Source organism: Haliotis rubra, unplaced genomic scaffold (genome assembly GCF_003918875.1).
Source record: "Haliotis rubra isolate DU_JTF1 unplaced genomic scaffold, ASM391887v1 Scf674, whole genome shotgun sequence".
Classification (NCBI taxonomy): Eukaryota; Metazoa; Mollusca; class Gastropoda; order Lepetellida; family Haliotidae; genus Haliotis; species Haliotis rubra.
This window is the reverse complement of record NW_025767384.1, coordinates 351547-370800: the sequence shown is the minus strand read 5'-3', so window position 1 is coordinate 370800 and position 19254 is coordinate 351547. Positions and strand designations below refer to the sequence as shown.

The window sequence follows — 19254 nt, the reverse complement described above, 5'->3', positions numbered from 1 at the left end:
AATAATTACAGTATCATCATTTGAAATTTATACCCCAAAAAGACTGAATGATAATTAAATTTAAGAACAGTTTACTTTTCTGCCTTTAAACAATTAAGATTTATGAAGATAATGTTAATTTTAAGTTTGTACCAGAGACCATATACACAGCTCCCAAACATTCTATTTAATTCTTTAAATGATTGTTTTCACTTTTCAATATCTTGAAATCTGTCCAGTTTAAGTCTATCTGAGGACAAGGCAGTGTTTCTGAAGACATGACGTTGCCTAAAATGTTCGTCACTTACATAGTGGTTTATATCTAGTGGTTGGAAAACTATTAAACCATGTTTCCTCTTCAAATAGATGACACATATGTTTTATGATTGAACTTTCAGAGGATTTAAAAGTATTTATCACTTCATGGCATTTTGTTTCATGTGTATTCTGCGTTCTTAAAGTTTGCTTTCACAAAGTTTGGTCAATGTTTGCAAGTTTAGTATGTTTTATCCTGCACTGTACTTGCTGGGGATTAGGTAGTCTACCTAGCAAGAACACAGTTACAATGTTAAGGAAACATGTCCTCCCAGGCTTGGTAATAAGGGCCATGACTGCTTTCCAGGTGAGTGTTTTTATCAGCTTAGGTGGTCATCCCTTGTTACAACAAACATGTAATTTTTAGAGTAAAATTGATATTTTATACTTATCCTGACTCATGCTCTTTTGCTTGTCTTCTTCTTCTTGCGAACATAGTGGAACACTTGTATCTCCTTATTTGAAGCTCCCTTCAAAATAAAATCACTAATTGGTACTCACCACGAGTTGCTCCCCTTTGTCTCCCCTGGCGGGAAAAGGTGTCGCCACCCTCTGGCCATGTGCTCCACTCTCTCCTGATTTAGCGAGCCCAACACTTGAATTTACAGGGAAATCCAAAGTGTTATGTGGGAGGATGGGAGGAGCTAACCTCATGAGTCAGGATAAGTATAAAATATCAATTTTACTCTAAAAATTACATATTTTTCCTTATCCTGACTCATGCTCTTTTGCTTGTAGCATCCTACGGAGCGGGAGGTGGGTAACAGAATACTTTGGATTTATAATTGGTGATTTTGTATAGATATACTGTAATATCCCCTCTGACGGGAACTTCATGAAGCCTTAGATTTAGGATGTTTCCTGTATAAAAAAACCATAGGTTATATAAAGCCATTAAAGGGAATTACATTATGAATATATTGAACAATACATATAAATTATATATATATATATATAGGTGACTCTGATAGAGGCACTGAAATTGACTATATCAAGTATATGCTTAAGGTAGAATACTTAAGCTGAACATATATACATAGCCCTAAAACTCCTTAGAGTTATAAGCTAGATGAGTATGTATAAAATACATATTAATCTTGTGAGGCTAATATTTTAGCATCTCTGAGGGACTGTCAGTTGCTGGCGAGGGACCAGTGGTCGAAATGGTGAATGCCAGAGACATCTTCTGTAGTGATGTCTCTTAGGTAGTGATTAGCAAATACCATGTTAGATTTCCAATAGCATCCTTCCATAATCGTGTTCAAGGAACAGTTACGTGTAGAGGCGAGGGTAGAGGCCAGTGCCCTGATCTCATGTGGATTTGATGCTGTTGGTGGGTCCAAGCCTGCTGCCTTGTAGAGCACGGAGGAGAATGACAGTCCTTATCCAAATAGATATTGTGGTCCGTGACACTTCTGTTTGATTCGTAGGCGATAATGGGATGAATAAGCGTTTGAGAAATCTTCTCCTTGTTTTGGATAAATTAAAGTAAATAAACTTTGAAGCTCTTACGGACACAGTGATAGGTCTTGTGTATCTTGTGATCGAGAATAGAGGATAAGCGCCCGGGATGTGGAATAATCTGTCTGGTTGACCTGGCAGTTGATTCTTTGCAATGAAATCCCATCTTAATCCGAGGTGCTGTGTTATGATTGTCATCAAACTGTATCCTCTAAGTAATCCAGGCGTGAATTTCAGACATTCTTGCTGCTGTGGCTAGCGATAGCAGAAACAATGTTTTCTGTGAGAGAAATTCAAAGTTTGTCGATTCCAAGGGTTCATAGACCTCACTCGTGAGGTGTTGTAACACTACATTCAGATCCCAAGCTGGAAGTGGAACTTCGCTTTTGGTCCTCAATGGGAAGCTCGTTAGTAAGGCCAGTAACTCTGGAGATCTTGTCAATTTGACACCCGTTCTCATGGTGATTACAGAGCTAAAGCGTGCGACAAGATATGTTGATATCGTTGAACCTTTTAAATGTTTGTTTTGGCGTAGGTAACACAAATAGTCTGCCACTTGAGGTTGTGAAGCCTCTCTTGCTGTAAACCCTTTCTTTGTTGCATAATTTTTGAAACTGTGCCACTTGTCGTCGTACAAATTACGAGTTGAGTAACGTAAGGCAAAGCGTGACTGCTTTTGCCGCCCTGGCAGAATATCCTCTCTTGTTTAAACACATTTGTATACAGTCCATACGTGTAGTTGGAACATTGCTGGGTTTCCGTGCACTTGTTTGGTGTGAGGATGAATTAACAGGTTTGCGCGCTTGGGTAGCTCCAGTGTTGGTTGACCGATTTCTTGAATTAGTATGGGAAACCGTTCTGGCCGACCAGTAGGGCGACCAAAGTGAGTTGTAGGCTCTGTGTTTGTCTGATTTTCTGTAATACTTGAGGTATTATTGCTGGCGAAGCAGCGTCGCGTGAGAGGCCTTCCATGATAGACTTAAGCGTCCGTTGCCCAAGCTTGGGGGTCTGGGACTGGTGACACGAATGTCGGTAGCTGTTTGTTGAATCGGCGTGGCGAATAGGTCTATTAGCGGCTCCTAATTGCTTGATTATCTGTGCAAAAATTTCCCGGTTGATCATCCACTCTGTCGGTGATGGTAGATGAGGCCGAGAGAGAGCGTCTGCTAGTATATTTCTGGCTCCAGGAATGTGCACTGCTCAGACATGTAGATTTAGATCTTGTATTAAATCGAACAGTTGAAAGCTTAGGTTCAAAAGGTTCATCGATCTCGTTGAGCCTTGCTTGTTTATGTAGAAACGCCACTGTCGAATTGTCTGTATGGATCATTAGGCGCATTTTGTAGAAATGTGCTCCAATGTAGAATGGCGTTGATTACAGCTTTCATTTCTAGACTGTTTATATGGGTTTGCATTCTTGCTGATTCCATAACCCTGATATCGTGTGGTTGGTGAGATGAGCTCCCCAACCTTGGGTAGTGATGCGTCTACATACAGATGGGTTTTGTATTCCTGCTCTGCTAAACAAATCCCTTCGCGAACATTCGATTTCTTGGTCCACCATAGTAGATGTGGTCTGAGATGTTTCGGTAGACTGAATGGTTGTACATCGTTGAGATGTCGTTGATGAGGACCTGTAGGGGCGTAACTGTAATCTGCCTGTGACAGTCATGTCTTGGGCTGATGTGAGAAGACCTAGTAGGCTCTGCCATTGTCGCGAGTGGTAGCGGAGGAGAGTAGAGCTGGTGGAATGGTCTGTTGTATCTTGAGCCAGCGGTCTTCTGGTACCATAATATCTGGGTTGCGATTTGTGATGAATCGAATACCTAGGAACTGTAGGTCTTGCGATGGTACTAGGTCCGACTTGCGTAAGTTTACTAACCAACCTAGTTGTGTTAGTAGCTTTATGATGTAATTTAACTGTAGTTTGAGGCGCGGTGGATCTTGATCTACTTGTATCCCGTCGTCGAGGTAAAGCACTCGTGGCCCTTGGCGATGTAGAAATTTGATAATCGGTTTAGTTATCCTAATTGAATAGCCAGGGGGCTGATGATATTCGAATGGGAGTACTTTCCACTGGTAATGTAGCCCTTCTAGAGTAAATCGTAGGTATTTCCTGGAATCGGGATGAATGGGGATGTGCAAGTAGGCATCCTGTAGATCTATGCTGCCCATGTAGTCCATAGGACCGAATCATCTGGCGTAACTGAGGTAAATGTATCATCTTGCGAAACTTCGATTGGTTTTGCGTAGATAGTTCTTGTTGAAAAAGCTCATGTTGTAGATGAGTCTGTATTTCTCCGTGGAGTTTTCTTGGGAACTAGGAAAACTGGGGGTAGAAACCTGGTTCGACGTTTGCTTGATCTATTACTTCTATGGCCTGTTTGGATAGGAGTGATGAGACAGCCTCTTTTATCTTTGGTAGTTGTTAGCTTGTAAATCGAACTTGGGGGTTTGATTGTCAGCGGAGGCTTATTGTCCTGTAGAGGATCTGAAATCCGTGTTGAATAATGTTGGAGGCGTAAGGATCTTGCAGTATTCCCCAGTTTTCCCAGTGTAGTTGGGCGTCCACCCACTTGAGCTGGTTGTACTGGAGCGGCTGGGGTGGAAGACTCCAGTCGTTCGAACCTGTGTTTCAGCGTCTATAATTGCGGGAACCTCTGGGTGTCCTGCCTCTTCCTGATCCTCCTCTATAGTTGCCATATGGGCGTGAAAAAGAATCTTTACCTCTAGAGCTGGCTATCTTCCTGTCTCTTGCTCTTTGTAGGCCCGTGAACTTAGATCTGCCTGAGTATCTTTGTGAAGTCTGGCGAATGGCGCTGGCTAGTGTGTCCATCGATCTAATCATAAGGACTTCCTGGAATCATAGAGACTTCCTTGGCGACCTTGTCGATTTCTCCGTCAAAGATGGATGTTGTCGACCACGGGGCTGTATAAAGTGGGGCTGTAAAGTTCTCCCCAATTACAGGAGGCGAGGAGGCCTTGACGACGAGCTAAGGTCAATGCTGCTGAAACAGATGTAAGATGATCCGTTAAAACTGCTGATCTTTCTTTTGCATAAGTAAGGCAGAATAAATCATTCTATCATCTTCCGTCGTGGAATCCCGAATCTAGTAATAAGAGTCTCATTGATCGTCCTAGATCTATTTAACCCAAAGAACATCGTCTGCGTCATGGTTTCTATATGAGCCAACTTGCGATCATCCATCTTGTAAATCTTGTTCTTTACATAAGCTGATGATCTTATAGTTCTCATCGATGTCCTGGGCCTTGTAGAAGGAGTCCATGTTATCGTGGAGAACTTCTTGGCTTGAAAGTTGGGTAGATGTGGTATCTGAACTTTTCGTAGCTTTCTGGAAAGCTGCATCTAGATTCTGTGGCACTGCCTTAATCGGGATTCGATCGGGGGTAGAGTGATTGCATCTGGATCATCTTCCTTCATCAAATCGTCTGAGCTGTATTGCCACTTTTAGATGGTGATGTGAGATCTAGGTTATTGACCATCAATATACGTATCTCTGCATCAGAAAATATGATTCCTCCATCATCCTCAAAACCATCATCATTAATAAATTGTAGATGCTCTTCGGGACTGCGTGTAGCTGTCTGTATATCTGATGAGGTTTGTGGCGATCTAGTTGACTTGTGCGCTCTATGTGGAGATCTGATGGGTGATCGACCTGGTGATGAGCGGTGGAGATCGTCTATGGGATGATCTTCTGGGAGACTTGTGAGGTGAATGTTGATAGCCCGCGAAGCTCTTGGCAGTCCCTCGATGTTCTTCTAGGCGATGAAGATCTGGAATCATATGTCGCCAGCGAATGCCTTCAGCTTCTTCATTTCGCGTCGGTCCGGGGATCGATGATATGACCTTGAAGGCTTCCGTGATGTCTGATGGTCTGAGTCCATATCTAGAGATGAAATCGAAGATGGTGATGATCTCTCCCGCCAAGGCCTTCGCGAAGGCTGTACATCTAGGTCCTTCGTCAAGGTGGTGCGGGACTTCCTTCGCGAAGGTGACATCGTCTTGGCTGCTACGTTGACGGGGGGTGCCTCTGGGGTGCTGTCTACGTTGGAGCCTTCGCGAAGGCTCGGACCCTGCTTGCGCAGTTTGTAGTGGTCCTCCATGATGTTCATAATCTGCCGCATCATGTCTTCTGGGATGATCTGTGACGAAGTCGTCGGCGTCTTTTCTGCGATGGGGTTCACATCAATGACGTCTGACGTCGGTGTAGAGGCATCAGGCTGCATGGAGATCTCTGCAGAAGTCACAGTCGCTGACACCGGTCGCTTCTTCTGCCGTAAGTCGGGGATGATTATCGGCTGATCATCGTAGAGGCCCAACTCTGCTGCTGGAACGATCTCGGCTGAGAAAGTTCTTGCTGTCTTCGTAGATTTCCCTTTGGAAGTCTGCGCTGCCCTGGGTGTCCTCAATCTGCGTTGAGGCGGCGATGAGGCCCTCTTAGACTTAGTCTGCAATGACGGGATGTCTGGGGAGGCCGGTCGTTTCTTCGAGGTAACGGACTGCGTCCCACGTTCCTCTGCCGCAGGGGTCTCTAGCAGAACACCAGACGGGAGAGGGTCGATCGCTAGCAGCTGACTGGAAGGAATATCTGGACTCTCTGCCATGTTTTGCCCTTGTTTATGTGATCTATCTGCAGCACGTCTTAAGGCATAAAGATGATATTTATTAAATGCAGAATGAGATAAATTAATGCAGTAACTGCAGCGTGAATTAAACGCTTACGGCGTAGAACAACTAGGGCATATTACATGTGGATCGGAGGCAGAAAAAGCGTAATCTACAAATTGTACAGATTTTCATGAGCGTAAAGCTTAGCTGAACAATCACGAATACACGTGAATAAACAGTAGAAATCACGATAATTAATCAATACAAATAGTAAAGGATACTAGCTATACCTCTATAGTAACCTATGAGAGGTAAAAACTAAGAGATTATCAAAGGATATGTGTGTAAGGAGACACAAGGCGCTCTCACATCCTGCTCACTGGGCGAAGAAGGAGAGAGTGGAGCACATGGCCAGAGGGTGGCGACACCTTTTCCCGCCAGGGGAGACAAAGGGGAGCAACTCCTGGTGAGTACCAATTAGTGATTTTATTTTGAAGGGAGCTTCAAATAAGGAGATACAAGTGTTCCACTATGTTCGCAAGAAGAAGAAGACAAGCAAAAGAGCATGAGTCAGGATAAGGAAAAATATTTCAGTGTTAGGATTCTCTAAGAATGTACCTATCTTGTTAGCTTGTTATTTTTTGATAATAATAATAACAATAACGGATATTTTTTGGCATGCTACTTTCCACCCACTGGTACATGCTCAGTTTTCAAAAGCTTTCAATTCTTGGGGAATTCCCATTGGTTTTAAGCAGCACAATATGTTACCTTGTCAAAATCTATGATTTCACTCAAATACAACTTGATTTATATTTCAATACTTTCATGAGCAACTTGCACCTTGTTATTGAGAGAGCGCGATTATGTTCATGTCTTGGCCTTACCTCCAGCACTTTGACACACTTGCCAGTGATGACGTCCCACACACGCACGCTGTCATCATCACTAGCACTGGCCAGATATGTCCCATCAGGGGAGAAGGCCAGAGCTTGGACCCATCCCTCGTGACCCTCACACACATGGAGGATACGCCCAGTCCGTGGGTTCCACATCCTCACCGTCTTGTCCCATGACCCCGGAAGCCTGCAACACCAACATCATCTACACATGCAGGTAAACAGTTTCTAAAATCTCAAATATCCATGTCGATTCTGCTGAAAGTTATTGCACCCACAAAGACACTGATATTTTCATAAATAATGTACAATGTGTTATGCCAATATCATTCAGACTCAGTGAATCTGTAAGTGAATACGTCACTGGTTCTCCGCTGGAGTTGAACAGTATTTCAGTTACATGACAGCATGTCAGTTTGATGTCACAGAAGGGACTATAGTGACACAAAGATGTTAACAAGTCTGGTGAAACCCAAGAGCAGTAATAGGACAAAGACTAACTAACAAAAAACAGGGCTCCACATAATTCAACATCAGGAGTACGTACCTCTTTTTTTCCAATATAGAAGTACTGGAGTACATTTAGAGTACTGAATAGAATTCAATGGAGTGTGACCACGAGTGCTACTGGTAAGCAGTCTGTTCATTATTTGTACAGCAATTTGATTACTAGACCGTTTACAAGTCGTCGAGGCACAGTCTTGTTTCTGAAAGAAACTTGTAATTTGTTTCTGTGCTGCCATGTTTACGTACACATGCACAATTTTGACCAATCAAATTTAACCGAGAAGATTCGCTGCGTTCCTTAGCAACCGGGATTCTCAAAACAGCACAAGGGAAAACAACAATGTGTCGCTATCACATAAATTCAAATATGGTACACTGCTTGAAATCAGATAGATATGTTTTATATAAATATATTTGTAAATGATTGTTAGACCGTGCACCATTGCTGTGGTGCATGTCTCCTAAGTTTTCTACATTACTTCCTACCATATCTTGCATACATTTTCATCCGTACATACACCGATACGGTTTTCTTATCTTCAGCCCTGAAGTAATCAAGATGAATTCGGGATTCAAAACATCAATCATGGGATTATGTCACCTGGGCCCCGTTTCCCAAAGCTATCGTAGAGCTACAAATGTCGTAAGTCTATGTTACAGGGCCTAGATTTGCGAAGCTCTCTTAGTGGTAAGATGGCCATGAGTACCATACATTAACGTTAACTTACGACTGCCTCAGCTCTAAGAGAGCTTTGAAAATCTAGGCCCAGTATAGGAGGTACGACAGTCGTAGCGCTACAATAGCTTTGAGGAACGGTGCCCAGGAACCCACATGGTACGTTCACCATACATCGTCTGAGTAGACTCCGGTAAGAACCAGAGTAAATATACTGATTGTTCTGAACCTTTAGTTATCTGGCAAAGCCCATGACTTTTGTCGACTGGTACAGCTGTATACCAATTCACTCACTTATTCACACAAAACTCATCCAGTAATTGAAGAGAATCCCACAGCTTGAGAAAGACTTGTTAAATACCATGTATAATATATGCCCTTTCTGGCCCACTTGAAATGTCTGTATCTAAACAAGACACACAGAAACTCAGAGGCCCAGATAAGCTGCGTATCCAGGTAAAATACGCATAGAAAATTTCCAATTACGCATTGAAAATTAATTGTTGCGTACCAATTACGCATTTAAAATGTTAGATACGCAAAAAGTTTAAAACAAATGCGTACGGAATATATTTATAAAAATCACTTGCGTAATGAAAAAGACATCGATTGATATCAAGTTGTACTGTTAGGATACAAGTTTTGTACTGTCAGTATAGGATGAGTGATTTTTTTATGAAATCACTTCCATTATATTTAAGTTGGTTTTGATTAGGTATGACATGAGGCAGAACATACCTGCTTAGTAAACTTACTCAATGACATAATACTTAGGTGAGTAAAATGACTGAAATACGCACTTATTTGAAAGCAGTGGGTAACGGAAAATGAAATACCCATTCAACATTCATAATACCCACTCCAATAAAATACAGTGGGTACAGTACCCACATGAGCTAAATCTTATCTGGAGCTCTGGAAACTGGTGCAATAATATTGGCCATGTTCACAAATGACAGGTACTCTTTCTACATTACCTATATGCATCTCAATACAAAGCAGTTTGGATCACTTACTTCAGATATGAGTAAAAGCTACCTAAAAACCTCTAAATTACTCTTTAGACAGTTAAAACCTGTACAAAAATGACAATTAGACTTTGTTCCTTTCAAAATGTAGATATATTGGAGTTACGACAACATCAGTTATACCATTGAAGCTTAGCTATTCAATAAATTTAAGCAGATCATGTGGGCTACAAAACGTGGCTGGTTCCTTCAAACAAGGATATGATATCATTGTGTGACTATCATACAGACATTATGTGTTTTTTCAATTTACAAGTATTATTCAGTATTTTATATCCAGTGACCAAATAATGACACATAGTGACACATAATATGTTTATTGCCATTAAAAAAAACCACAATTTACCACTTATTATTTCACAGTATTCAATCTTTTATTGAACTCTCACATTTGTCAGATGTCTGAAATGCTATCAACTCTATGACATCACAATGGTTGGTTGGTTTATTGTTTAAGGTCACGCTCAGCAATATTCCTGCTACATGGCAACGGTCTGTAAATAATCCAGTCTGGACCAGACAATCCAGTGATCAACAACATGAGCATTGATCTGCACAACCAAGTCAGCAAGCCTTACCACCCGATTGTTTTAGTCGAATTTTACGACAAGCATGGGTTGCTGAAGACCAATTCTAACCCAGAGCTTCACGGGTAGACATCACAATGCAAGAGATCAGGTGAAGAGCTTTATAAACCCTGGAAGACCCAGGTTAGATCACTGACCAGCATTCCGTCCTTGGAGAAGGCGACAGCGTGGATGTTTCCCTTGTGTCCTGAGAGCACCTTCACCCCCTCTCTGTTGGCTTCCCTCGCCCCCTGGCTGGTGGATGGGGTGGGGCTTTGTGAAGAGGAAGGAGCAGGGTTGGGTGACAACGTTGATGTCTGAGTGGATGCTCCATCTGCTGATGTTGATGCTGATGTTGATGCTGTAGCTGAGGATGTTGTAGATACAGTTGGTTTGGGTAGATCCCATACTCTAATAGTCAAGTCCCAAGAGCCAGTTGCCTGGATATAATGGTGATGGGAAAAAATAAGGAAAGAAAAATACAATGGCACAAACATTTTCACTGGTGTGTTCAGTTGTGAGTGAGTGAGTCAATATTTAAGGTCACATAAGAATAAATTCAGCTGTATTGCTTTCAGCACCTACCTAATGGTTGGATTTAGCACTATATAAATTTTCAGTATTATCATTATTATCATTATCATTACAATTTATACATTAAAACTGAATACATTCAGAACATAAAAAAACTGTCATAAACGGACAGTAAAACTACCAGAGTATGTCCGATTTTGACTTAAAACTAGCATGTTATCATAAAATGATATCATTAGAGAAAATAATACAATATACAAACATGCTGTGTATCACCAGAAACTGAAGGTAGATCACCATTCTAGGGACCATGGGGTGAGTTAGTGAGTTTAGATTTACGCCGCACTCAGCAATATTCCAGTTATATGGCAGCGCGCTCTGTAAATAATCGAGTCTGGACAAGACAATCCAGTGATTAACAGCATGAGCTTCGATCTGCGCAACTGGGAACATATGACGTGTCAACCAAGTCAGCGAGGTTGACCACCCGATTCTGTTAGTCGCCTCTTACGACAAGCATGGGTTACTGAAGGCCAATATTCTAACCCGGACCTTCAGGGAGCATGGCAACAACATGTTTATTAAAGAAATTCAAATTAACACTGTATATCACAGTTTGAAATGTCAGTGTCCATGCTGCATTCTTGTTTATCACGACCGAATCCCTCCACTGAATCCCAGTCACACCCAAGTCTCCCTCCATGCCAAGTCTCCCGCCATGCCAAATCAACACATACATCCACAGCAACCAATCAGAGCATATGTGTTTTGCTCAAAAGTCTCCAAAGATCAATTCTGTTTTAACACATATCCAAGACACATATGTTTTAAAACAAATTACTTAACTTGCATTTAATCTCAACAACAACAACTATCATATTTTACACTTTTTCACCGTTTTGAATTATGAAATTATTGTAGCTATGGTATTTCTTCCCCTTTGATAATATTCAGACAAAACCATATTACAACAAAGATGTGGTCTTTTCATTGGTTGTTGATTTTCAGTTTAAGTGCAGAGGAACAAATTTTATGGATAAACGGCTACTTTATCTCAATAGATGCAATGTTTTGGTGTAGATGCTAACACTGTTTTCCAACATATCTGTGTTAGCATCTACACCATAACGTTGCATCTATTGCAATAAAGTAGCCATCTATCCATAAAATTTGTTCCTCTTCATCGTACCAGTTTCTAAAATGCAACTTAAAGATGATTAAGAGCAGGAGAAATTCTGTGCTTTAGAAAACAGAGAAGGCACTTGTAACAGAACTACAACAGAAAAGTGTCATGACAGATGGGTGAAGGTTATCTATCAGAGATGCAGAAGCTCCTGATGGGGGATATTATTTAGCACAGAAGAAACAAACACATGTCGTAAACATAGGACAAGTCAAATGATTATAGTAACTGATTATTACGATATGTGCATGAAAATTGCCCGGCTGAAATGCAGACACACAAATTTGTGAGATTTTATCACGGTTATGTCTAACAGTAAGTTAACAGTAAGTTAAACATAGCTATGATAAAATCTTACACAGTTTGTATATAATCAAAACTAACAGCACAACAAAATCAGTCACTGATTGGTATTTTTGCAAAATACAAATTGCAATAATGAAACGAAATTAGGGTCAGTTGTCCCCATGTTTCCTACCAACAGTGAGAGTGAGTTGGGCTTTAATTCGCTTTCAGCAATATTCTAGCAATATCACAGCGGGGGACACCAGAAATGGGCTTCAGACATTGTGCCCATGTGGGGAATCGAACCCGGGCCTTGGGCGTGATGAGCGAACGCATTAAGCACAAGGCTACCCCACCGCACCCACTACCAACAGACTGATGACATGCAGTCCCCTGTCTGGACCCTCATACGGTATTCATGAAAATTCTCCTTTCTCAATTTGACTTACAATCCATTTGCCATTGGGGGGGAGAAAGCGATGGACTGTACCAGGTTCTCATGTCCCATGAACATCCTCACTCCACCACCAGACTGCAACAGCAACCACCACAAAAAATCTATAATATCCAAAATGGAGGATTTCTCACTGAGAAACATTACTTTTCCTTTGCACTGTTTAGATGAGAATAAGATGTGACAGAAGTGCAGTATCACAAATATTTGACTAAGTCCATGACATGTGAGTGAGTGAGTTTAGTTTTACGCCACACTCAGCGGCGGTCTTTAAATAATTGCGTCTGGACAAGACAGTCCAGTGATCAACAGCATGAGCATCTATCTACACATTTGGGATACGATGACATGTGTCAACCAAGTCAAGACCATCTGATCCCATTAGTCGCCTCTTACGACAAGCATGGGTTACTGAAGATCAATTCTAACCCGGATCTTCACAGGTTTCATAACATGTACAATACATCTCATAACTACAAATCTACAAATGAACCCTGCTTATCCAGACCCCCCGATATCTGGTAACCTCACCCACTGGATGATATTTATGTGTAACAAAATGAAATTATATGAAATTTATCAGTTTTATGGAACCTGGTTGCCGGATCTAGACAGAGAATTTCAATTACTGGCGATGTCAGATACACACTATTGTGTCCCACTCAATAGACCAGTGGTTGACAATGTTGTTTTGCAATTGTCAACTGGCATCCAAAATCATGAGATTTATTTTGTAAAATTTTATTTAAATAGTTCATCGAGCAGATATCTGCTGTTGATGCCTTCAAACAGAAATGTATACATATTAGCCAACTGCCATTTTAGATGAGTTAAAAGTCTTATTTGTTGCAACCTGTTATGTGCCAACATAATGGTTTCTCAAATGGAATAATACAATCGTGGGACATCTCCACTGTGATTGATCAAATTGTTCACTTATGCTAAAATATCCAACAATAGCAATCATTTACTGCAAAGTGCCGTGTATATGGTCACTGTTAATTTGAAACATGTTGTAAATGCTGAGTAAGTACAATAACACAATATTGAACATTTTAACTATTAATTGTATATTATATTCTAGCACGACATCGTGTGCTACTCATTGGCGGATCCGGTGCGTGCGTGCGTGCGCGCGTGCGTTGTATTTCCAAACAAATATATGAGAAATCGCAAGTGTCTGGATACAAGGAATCTGACAACATAGTAATAAACCACCCTTTTGGCTTATTGTTTATATTTGCTACATTTCAGTTAAATATAATCTTGTTTCTCATATTTTGAATTCAAATCTTAACTCACCATTGTAACAAGGCACACATATAAGACATTAAAACAGCCTTTCCTGATCATGAAAAGCATTGTTGACTGTCAGGTATACTGACTAGGGGTGCAACGGTATACTGCGGTATTAGTAGAACTGTGGTATTTGTATACTGCAATGCAATAAAAAATTCAGTATTTTCGTTTTTCGTACCGTCATTATATAAATCTTTTTCTCAAATGTCTAGAAAAGGAATCATTTTGTCAAAATCAGTGCATTTCCTTGTTAGATGGACACTATTTTCCTGGAAGTAAGTTTGAGATTGCCTGAATGAAGTCTTCAACTTACAAGTCAGCAAGACCGCAACTGCAGATACCAGATCAGTAGCTGGGTTCCGTTTCTCTTTCAGTTATTTCAAATTTGACGAACAGCGGGAACATCGTAATAACTTATAAAAGACAACTTTATCATAAAGACCCACCATCAGCTGAGTTCTTACATGTTTGCTGTGATGCAACACACTGCGTTGTAGCGCAGGTATATACTGCCATCCGAAAACTTATGATGTCAGAAAACCCATAATAAAATCTTCTTCGATTTCATTCTGTTTGATTGAATTTAATCCCATTTTCATTTAGGTGTGAAACGGTACGCTCTTACCACGGTACGGTACGGTACGTATTGCGGTACAAGGCCTTCAGTTCAGTCCGTTTCGGTTCGGTATATGAGATATGATCATAATTAAAACAATGGGCAAAAAAGAGCTAAACCTTACATTGCTTAATGACAATGCTTAATCATAATCTTTGCTATTTTAAATGAGCAAAACTGTCATTTCATGACTAGATAGAAGAAGCAAAGTATCACTGGAACCTAGGAGCTCACAGCTGTGTGGCAAAATAGCAATTAGCCAAGTATGATTAAAAGTCACTAACATCACATGAACATTTACTGCAGTGAAATCACCACTATGTTCCAGAAATGTTCATGTTTTAGAAACACGATTCACAAATCAGATGTTGTCGATGTGACTCTGTTGATGACATATCACAGATAAATAGATTAAAGAAATTAACACAACACAGAACAAGACACTTAATTTCGGTATGACTGATCATTGTCATTGTTCTAAATCATTGTATATCTCTCGTTTCAGTCTGTTAAACATTTAGAGACTGTCCACAGTCCTTGGGAAGTACTGATACACAATCTTGGCACATTCCAGAGTCTTGTTTTATTCAATTTTCAGATTCAATCAACATATCTTTCAAAGTTCACTTAAAAACATAATTTTCCTTTTTTTGAAACAAATATGTTTTGGTTGCTTTCTCTCTTTATTGGTTGTTAAATGTTCATTGTGCTGATACTGCTTGTGATGAGATCAGTTCAGATCTTTGTGTTGTGGTAACAACAACTAACAAACATTAGGCTTAGAACTGTGATGGAAAGCCACCAGATCCATACCCATAATTGCAGTCATCCCTCGTTATACATAACACAGAATAAAGGCCAAGTAAAAACGTATTTTCCGTGGACATAACAGAACTGCTATTTCATGTATTGTGCCCGGTCAAAACTATATCGCATCGTCGGAGGTGACGAAACAAACTTTGCAAATGAAAATAGATATGTGAATAGGTCACCTGCAATCAAACATGACAACATGATAATTCAGTTTTCCTTCTCGTTATGCTACCTGTTACTAAAACGAAGCCGGGAAATAGCAATCAGCTGTGTACAAATGTTTTGCTCCAATCTACCCCTGATTCAGTTAAAAATGAACTGAAAATATAACATCAAAGAATTTATTCCATTACCAGAATAATTCTGGTAATAGAATAGAAATTTGTTTTTATTTGAATCACCGGTAGATTCTAGCAAAACATGTGTACACAGCTGATAGCTATTTCTGGCTTAGCTGAATAACAGGTAGCATACAGGAATGACAATTGAATTATCATGTCTAGCAATGTTTAATTGCAAGTTTCCTATACACATATCTATTTTCACTTTACAAAGTTTGTTTTCTCATCTCCGACGATACAACATAGTTTTGACTGGTCACAATAGCAGTTCTGTTATGTCCATGGAAAATACCAGTTTACTTGGGCTTTATTCCGTGTTTTGCATAACCTGGGAGTCTCATAACACGGGGTCATCCATGGACCCCAAGACCCACATTATGGCGAAGGATGACTGTAGTTATGGGTATGGATATGGTGGCTTTCCTATTAAGCCTTATGTTTGTTTGTTGTAGCTACCAGTACACAAAGATCTGAGCTCATCTCATTACAATCAGAACAATGAAGATTTAACAACCAATAAAAAGAGAAAGCAGCCTTTTCAAGCTAAAACATATTTGTTTCAAAAGGGAGAATTACATTTCAGAGATAACTTTGAAAGATATTTTGAACAAATCTGAAAACTGAATAAAAGAAAATTCTGGAATGTGCCAACATTATGTAGGTGTACTTCCCAAAGACTGGAAAGTTTCTAAATGTCTAACTGACTGAAGTGAGAGATAGACAATGATTTAGAACAATGATACTGATCAGTCACACAGACCGTAACTATCTAATGGCTACTGTGTTGTGTTAATTTGTTTCATTTATTTATCTGTGATATGTCATCAACAGAGTCACATTCGACAAGATCTGATTTGTGTGATGTTTTTTGTTTTAAAACATGAACATTTCTGGGACACAGTGGTGATTTCACTGCAGTAAATGTTGATGTGATGTTAGTGACTTGTAATTATACTTGGTTACTTGCTATTTTGCCACAGAGCTGTGAGCTCCTAGGTTCCAGTGATACTTTAGTTCTTCTTCCTAGTCATAAAATGACAGTTTTGTTCATTTAAACAATGTAAGGTTTGGCTCTTGTTAGTTTTCTGCATTATGATCATGTCTCATGTACCGAACCGAAACGGACCGAACTGAAGGCCTACCGCAATACACCAAGTGCATGTGGGTTTTATCACAACACTTGAGTACACTGATTAAAAATATGAACAGATTTTAAAATATTTATCAATGCCTAGTTGATGCTAAACATGTTTTGTTAGTTTTGTAGCGGACTGAAATCTGCATGGCAGTCACTATCTTGTTTACAAACAGGATGTGGATTTAGTAATGTGGTTTTGATTAGACTCTGCATGGACTCGTCAGTCCAATCAAAATACCAAAGTTCCAGCCTAATTCAGCAAGCATATAAAGAGGATGTGGTATAGTCAGCTAACGCCCTTGCCTCATGAAGATGTACACACATGTAGATAGAAAGTGGTAGAATTTGTTACCTCAACGTCCCACAAGATGGCTGACCTATCCCATGATCCTGAGCACAGCAGAGCGCCATCTGGTGAGAAAACGACTACCTCCACACTTTTGGTGTGACCTACAACAAACATGTGACCTACTGTAGGTGATAATTAAAACATTTCAATGATGGTTACAAAGCAATCAGATTGATCAAGAATTTGGTCAGGGCATGATAATAAAGATTACTGACAGATCGATCAAGAATTTGGTCAGGGCATGATAATAAATATTACTGACAGATTGATCAAGAATTTGGTCAGGGCATGATAATAAAGATTACTGACAGATTGATTAAGAATTCGGTCAGGGCGTGCTTATAAAGATTGTGACAGATTGGTCAAGAAGTTGAACAGAAATATTGCAACTGATGAACAGTGAAACATTTTAATGACCAATATACTGTAGAGGAAGTGATATACTGCTGATATACTGCACCCAAAGACATATGTTGTTATTGATATATCATGGAATAAAAAGTTATACAAAACCTATAAATAACTAATTAGAAAATAAAAATGTTAGGCAGTAGGGTATAGAATCCCTAATGGAGGTTAGCTCTGGCCCTCAGCCCAAGGGGTTGTACCGACTCTTTGCGGTCACTCCAGTTATATGTTATTACACTCTTGTAAATAAAATTGTAATTAGCTTCTTGTTATTTTGGACTTTTTGCTGAGCTATTTCCCCACAATGATCCGCACGCCATTTAGAAGGGGTTTCACTAGAAACCATATAGGTACTACACGCAGTACCATAATAGATACAATATGATACAATGTACCTGGATTGAAAACTGTAGCTGAAAATATATAATGAATTTTGGCAGATGTGCGGAATTGTGGACATCAGTGAGTGAGTGAGTGAGTTTTTGTTTTACGCTGCTTTTAGCAAGATTCCAGCAATATCATGGTGGGGGACATCAGAAATGGGCTTCACACAATGTACCCATATGGGGAATCGAACCCGGGTCTTTGGCATGGCGAGCAAACGATTTAACCACTAGGCTACCCCACTGTCCCTTTTGTGGACGTCAAGTTGTGGTCAAGAGATATGATGCTGTCGCTGCTGCACTTGCCTTGTAAGAGATGTCTCAGTGAAGCATCTCGCATACGCCACACCCGCGCAGTCTTGTCATATGATCCGCTCGCAAAGTGGCGACAGTCACCAGTTATGGCCACACTCTTTATTGCTCCTGCAAGAAAATATTAGCACAATTGAAAATTTTCACTATAAATTGTATATTTACAATGCTTATCCTAACTCTCTCTTTATACGACTGTTGAGTGGAAATGAACTGTAAACAAAGTTTTAGGCCACTTTTGAACCCTTCGCCCAACCACTCCCAACTGCTCCAACTCTGGGACAGCCTGGCACTGCTCCTGAGAAGGATATGATTATGGATATGGATATGATTACAATATGATATGAACAAAATAACTTTTACAAATCCAGAGATTTCATTTTTCAATGTAAAATCTAAGGAAAAATGATATTTCCCAAAACAAATTACCTCCAAGGTCAGTCCCATAATGACAGAACATCTACCATTGGGTCAGCCTAATAATGACACAACTTTCAACAAAGAATCAGTCCCATAATGACACAACTTCCATCATGGGGTCAGTCCTACAATGACACAACATCCATCAAAGAATCAGTCCCATATGACAACACCCATCAAAGGCTGTCCCGTAATGACACAACATATATCAAAGGATCAGTCCCATAATGACAAAACATCCATCAAAGGGTCAGTCCCACAACATCCATCAAAGGGTCAGTCCCACAACACCACATCACAACACATAACATCAACATCCATCAAGGGTCAGTCCCACAACAACACAACATCCATCAAAGGGTCAGTCCCACAACAACACAACATCCATCAAAGGGTCAGTCCCACAACAACACAACATCCATCAAAGGGTCAGTCCCACAATGACACAACATCCATCAAAGGGTCAGTCCCATAATGACACAACATCCATCAAAGGGTCAGTCCCACAACAACACAACATCCATCAAAGGGTCAGTCCCACAATCAACACAACACCCATCAAAGGGTCAGTCCCACAACAACACAACATCCATCAAAGGGTCAGTCCCATAATGACACCACATCCATCAAAGGGTCAGTCCCACAATGACACAAC

General features: G+C 40.3%; 1 protein-coding gene across 1 annotated transcript in view; it reads right to left on the bottom strand.

Annotated features, from left to right (window-relative positions):
* Positions 1-19254, bottom strand: part of LOC124257824 (WD repeat-containing protein 38-like) — a 42800-nt gene that overhangs the window by 3718 nt on the left and 19828 nt on the right. Inside the window, 6 exon segments of the mRNA XM_046691964.1 lie at positions 7276-7467; positions 10217-10504; positions 12516-12533; positions 12536-12598; positions 17080-17177; positions 18174-18290. Coding sequence (XP_046547920.1) covers positions 7276-7467; positions 10217-10504; positions 12516-12533; positions 12536-12598; positions 17080-17177; positions 18174-18290 — 776 coding nt within the window.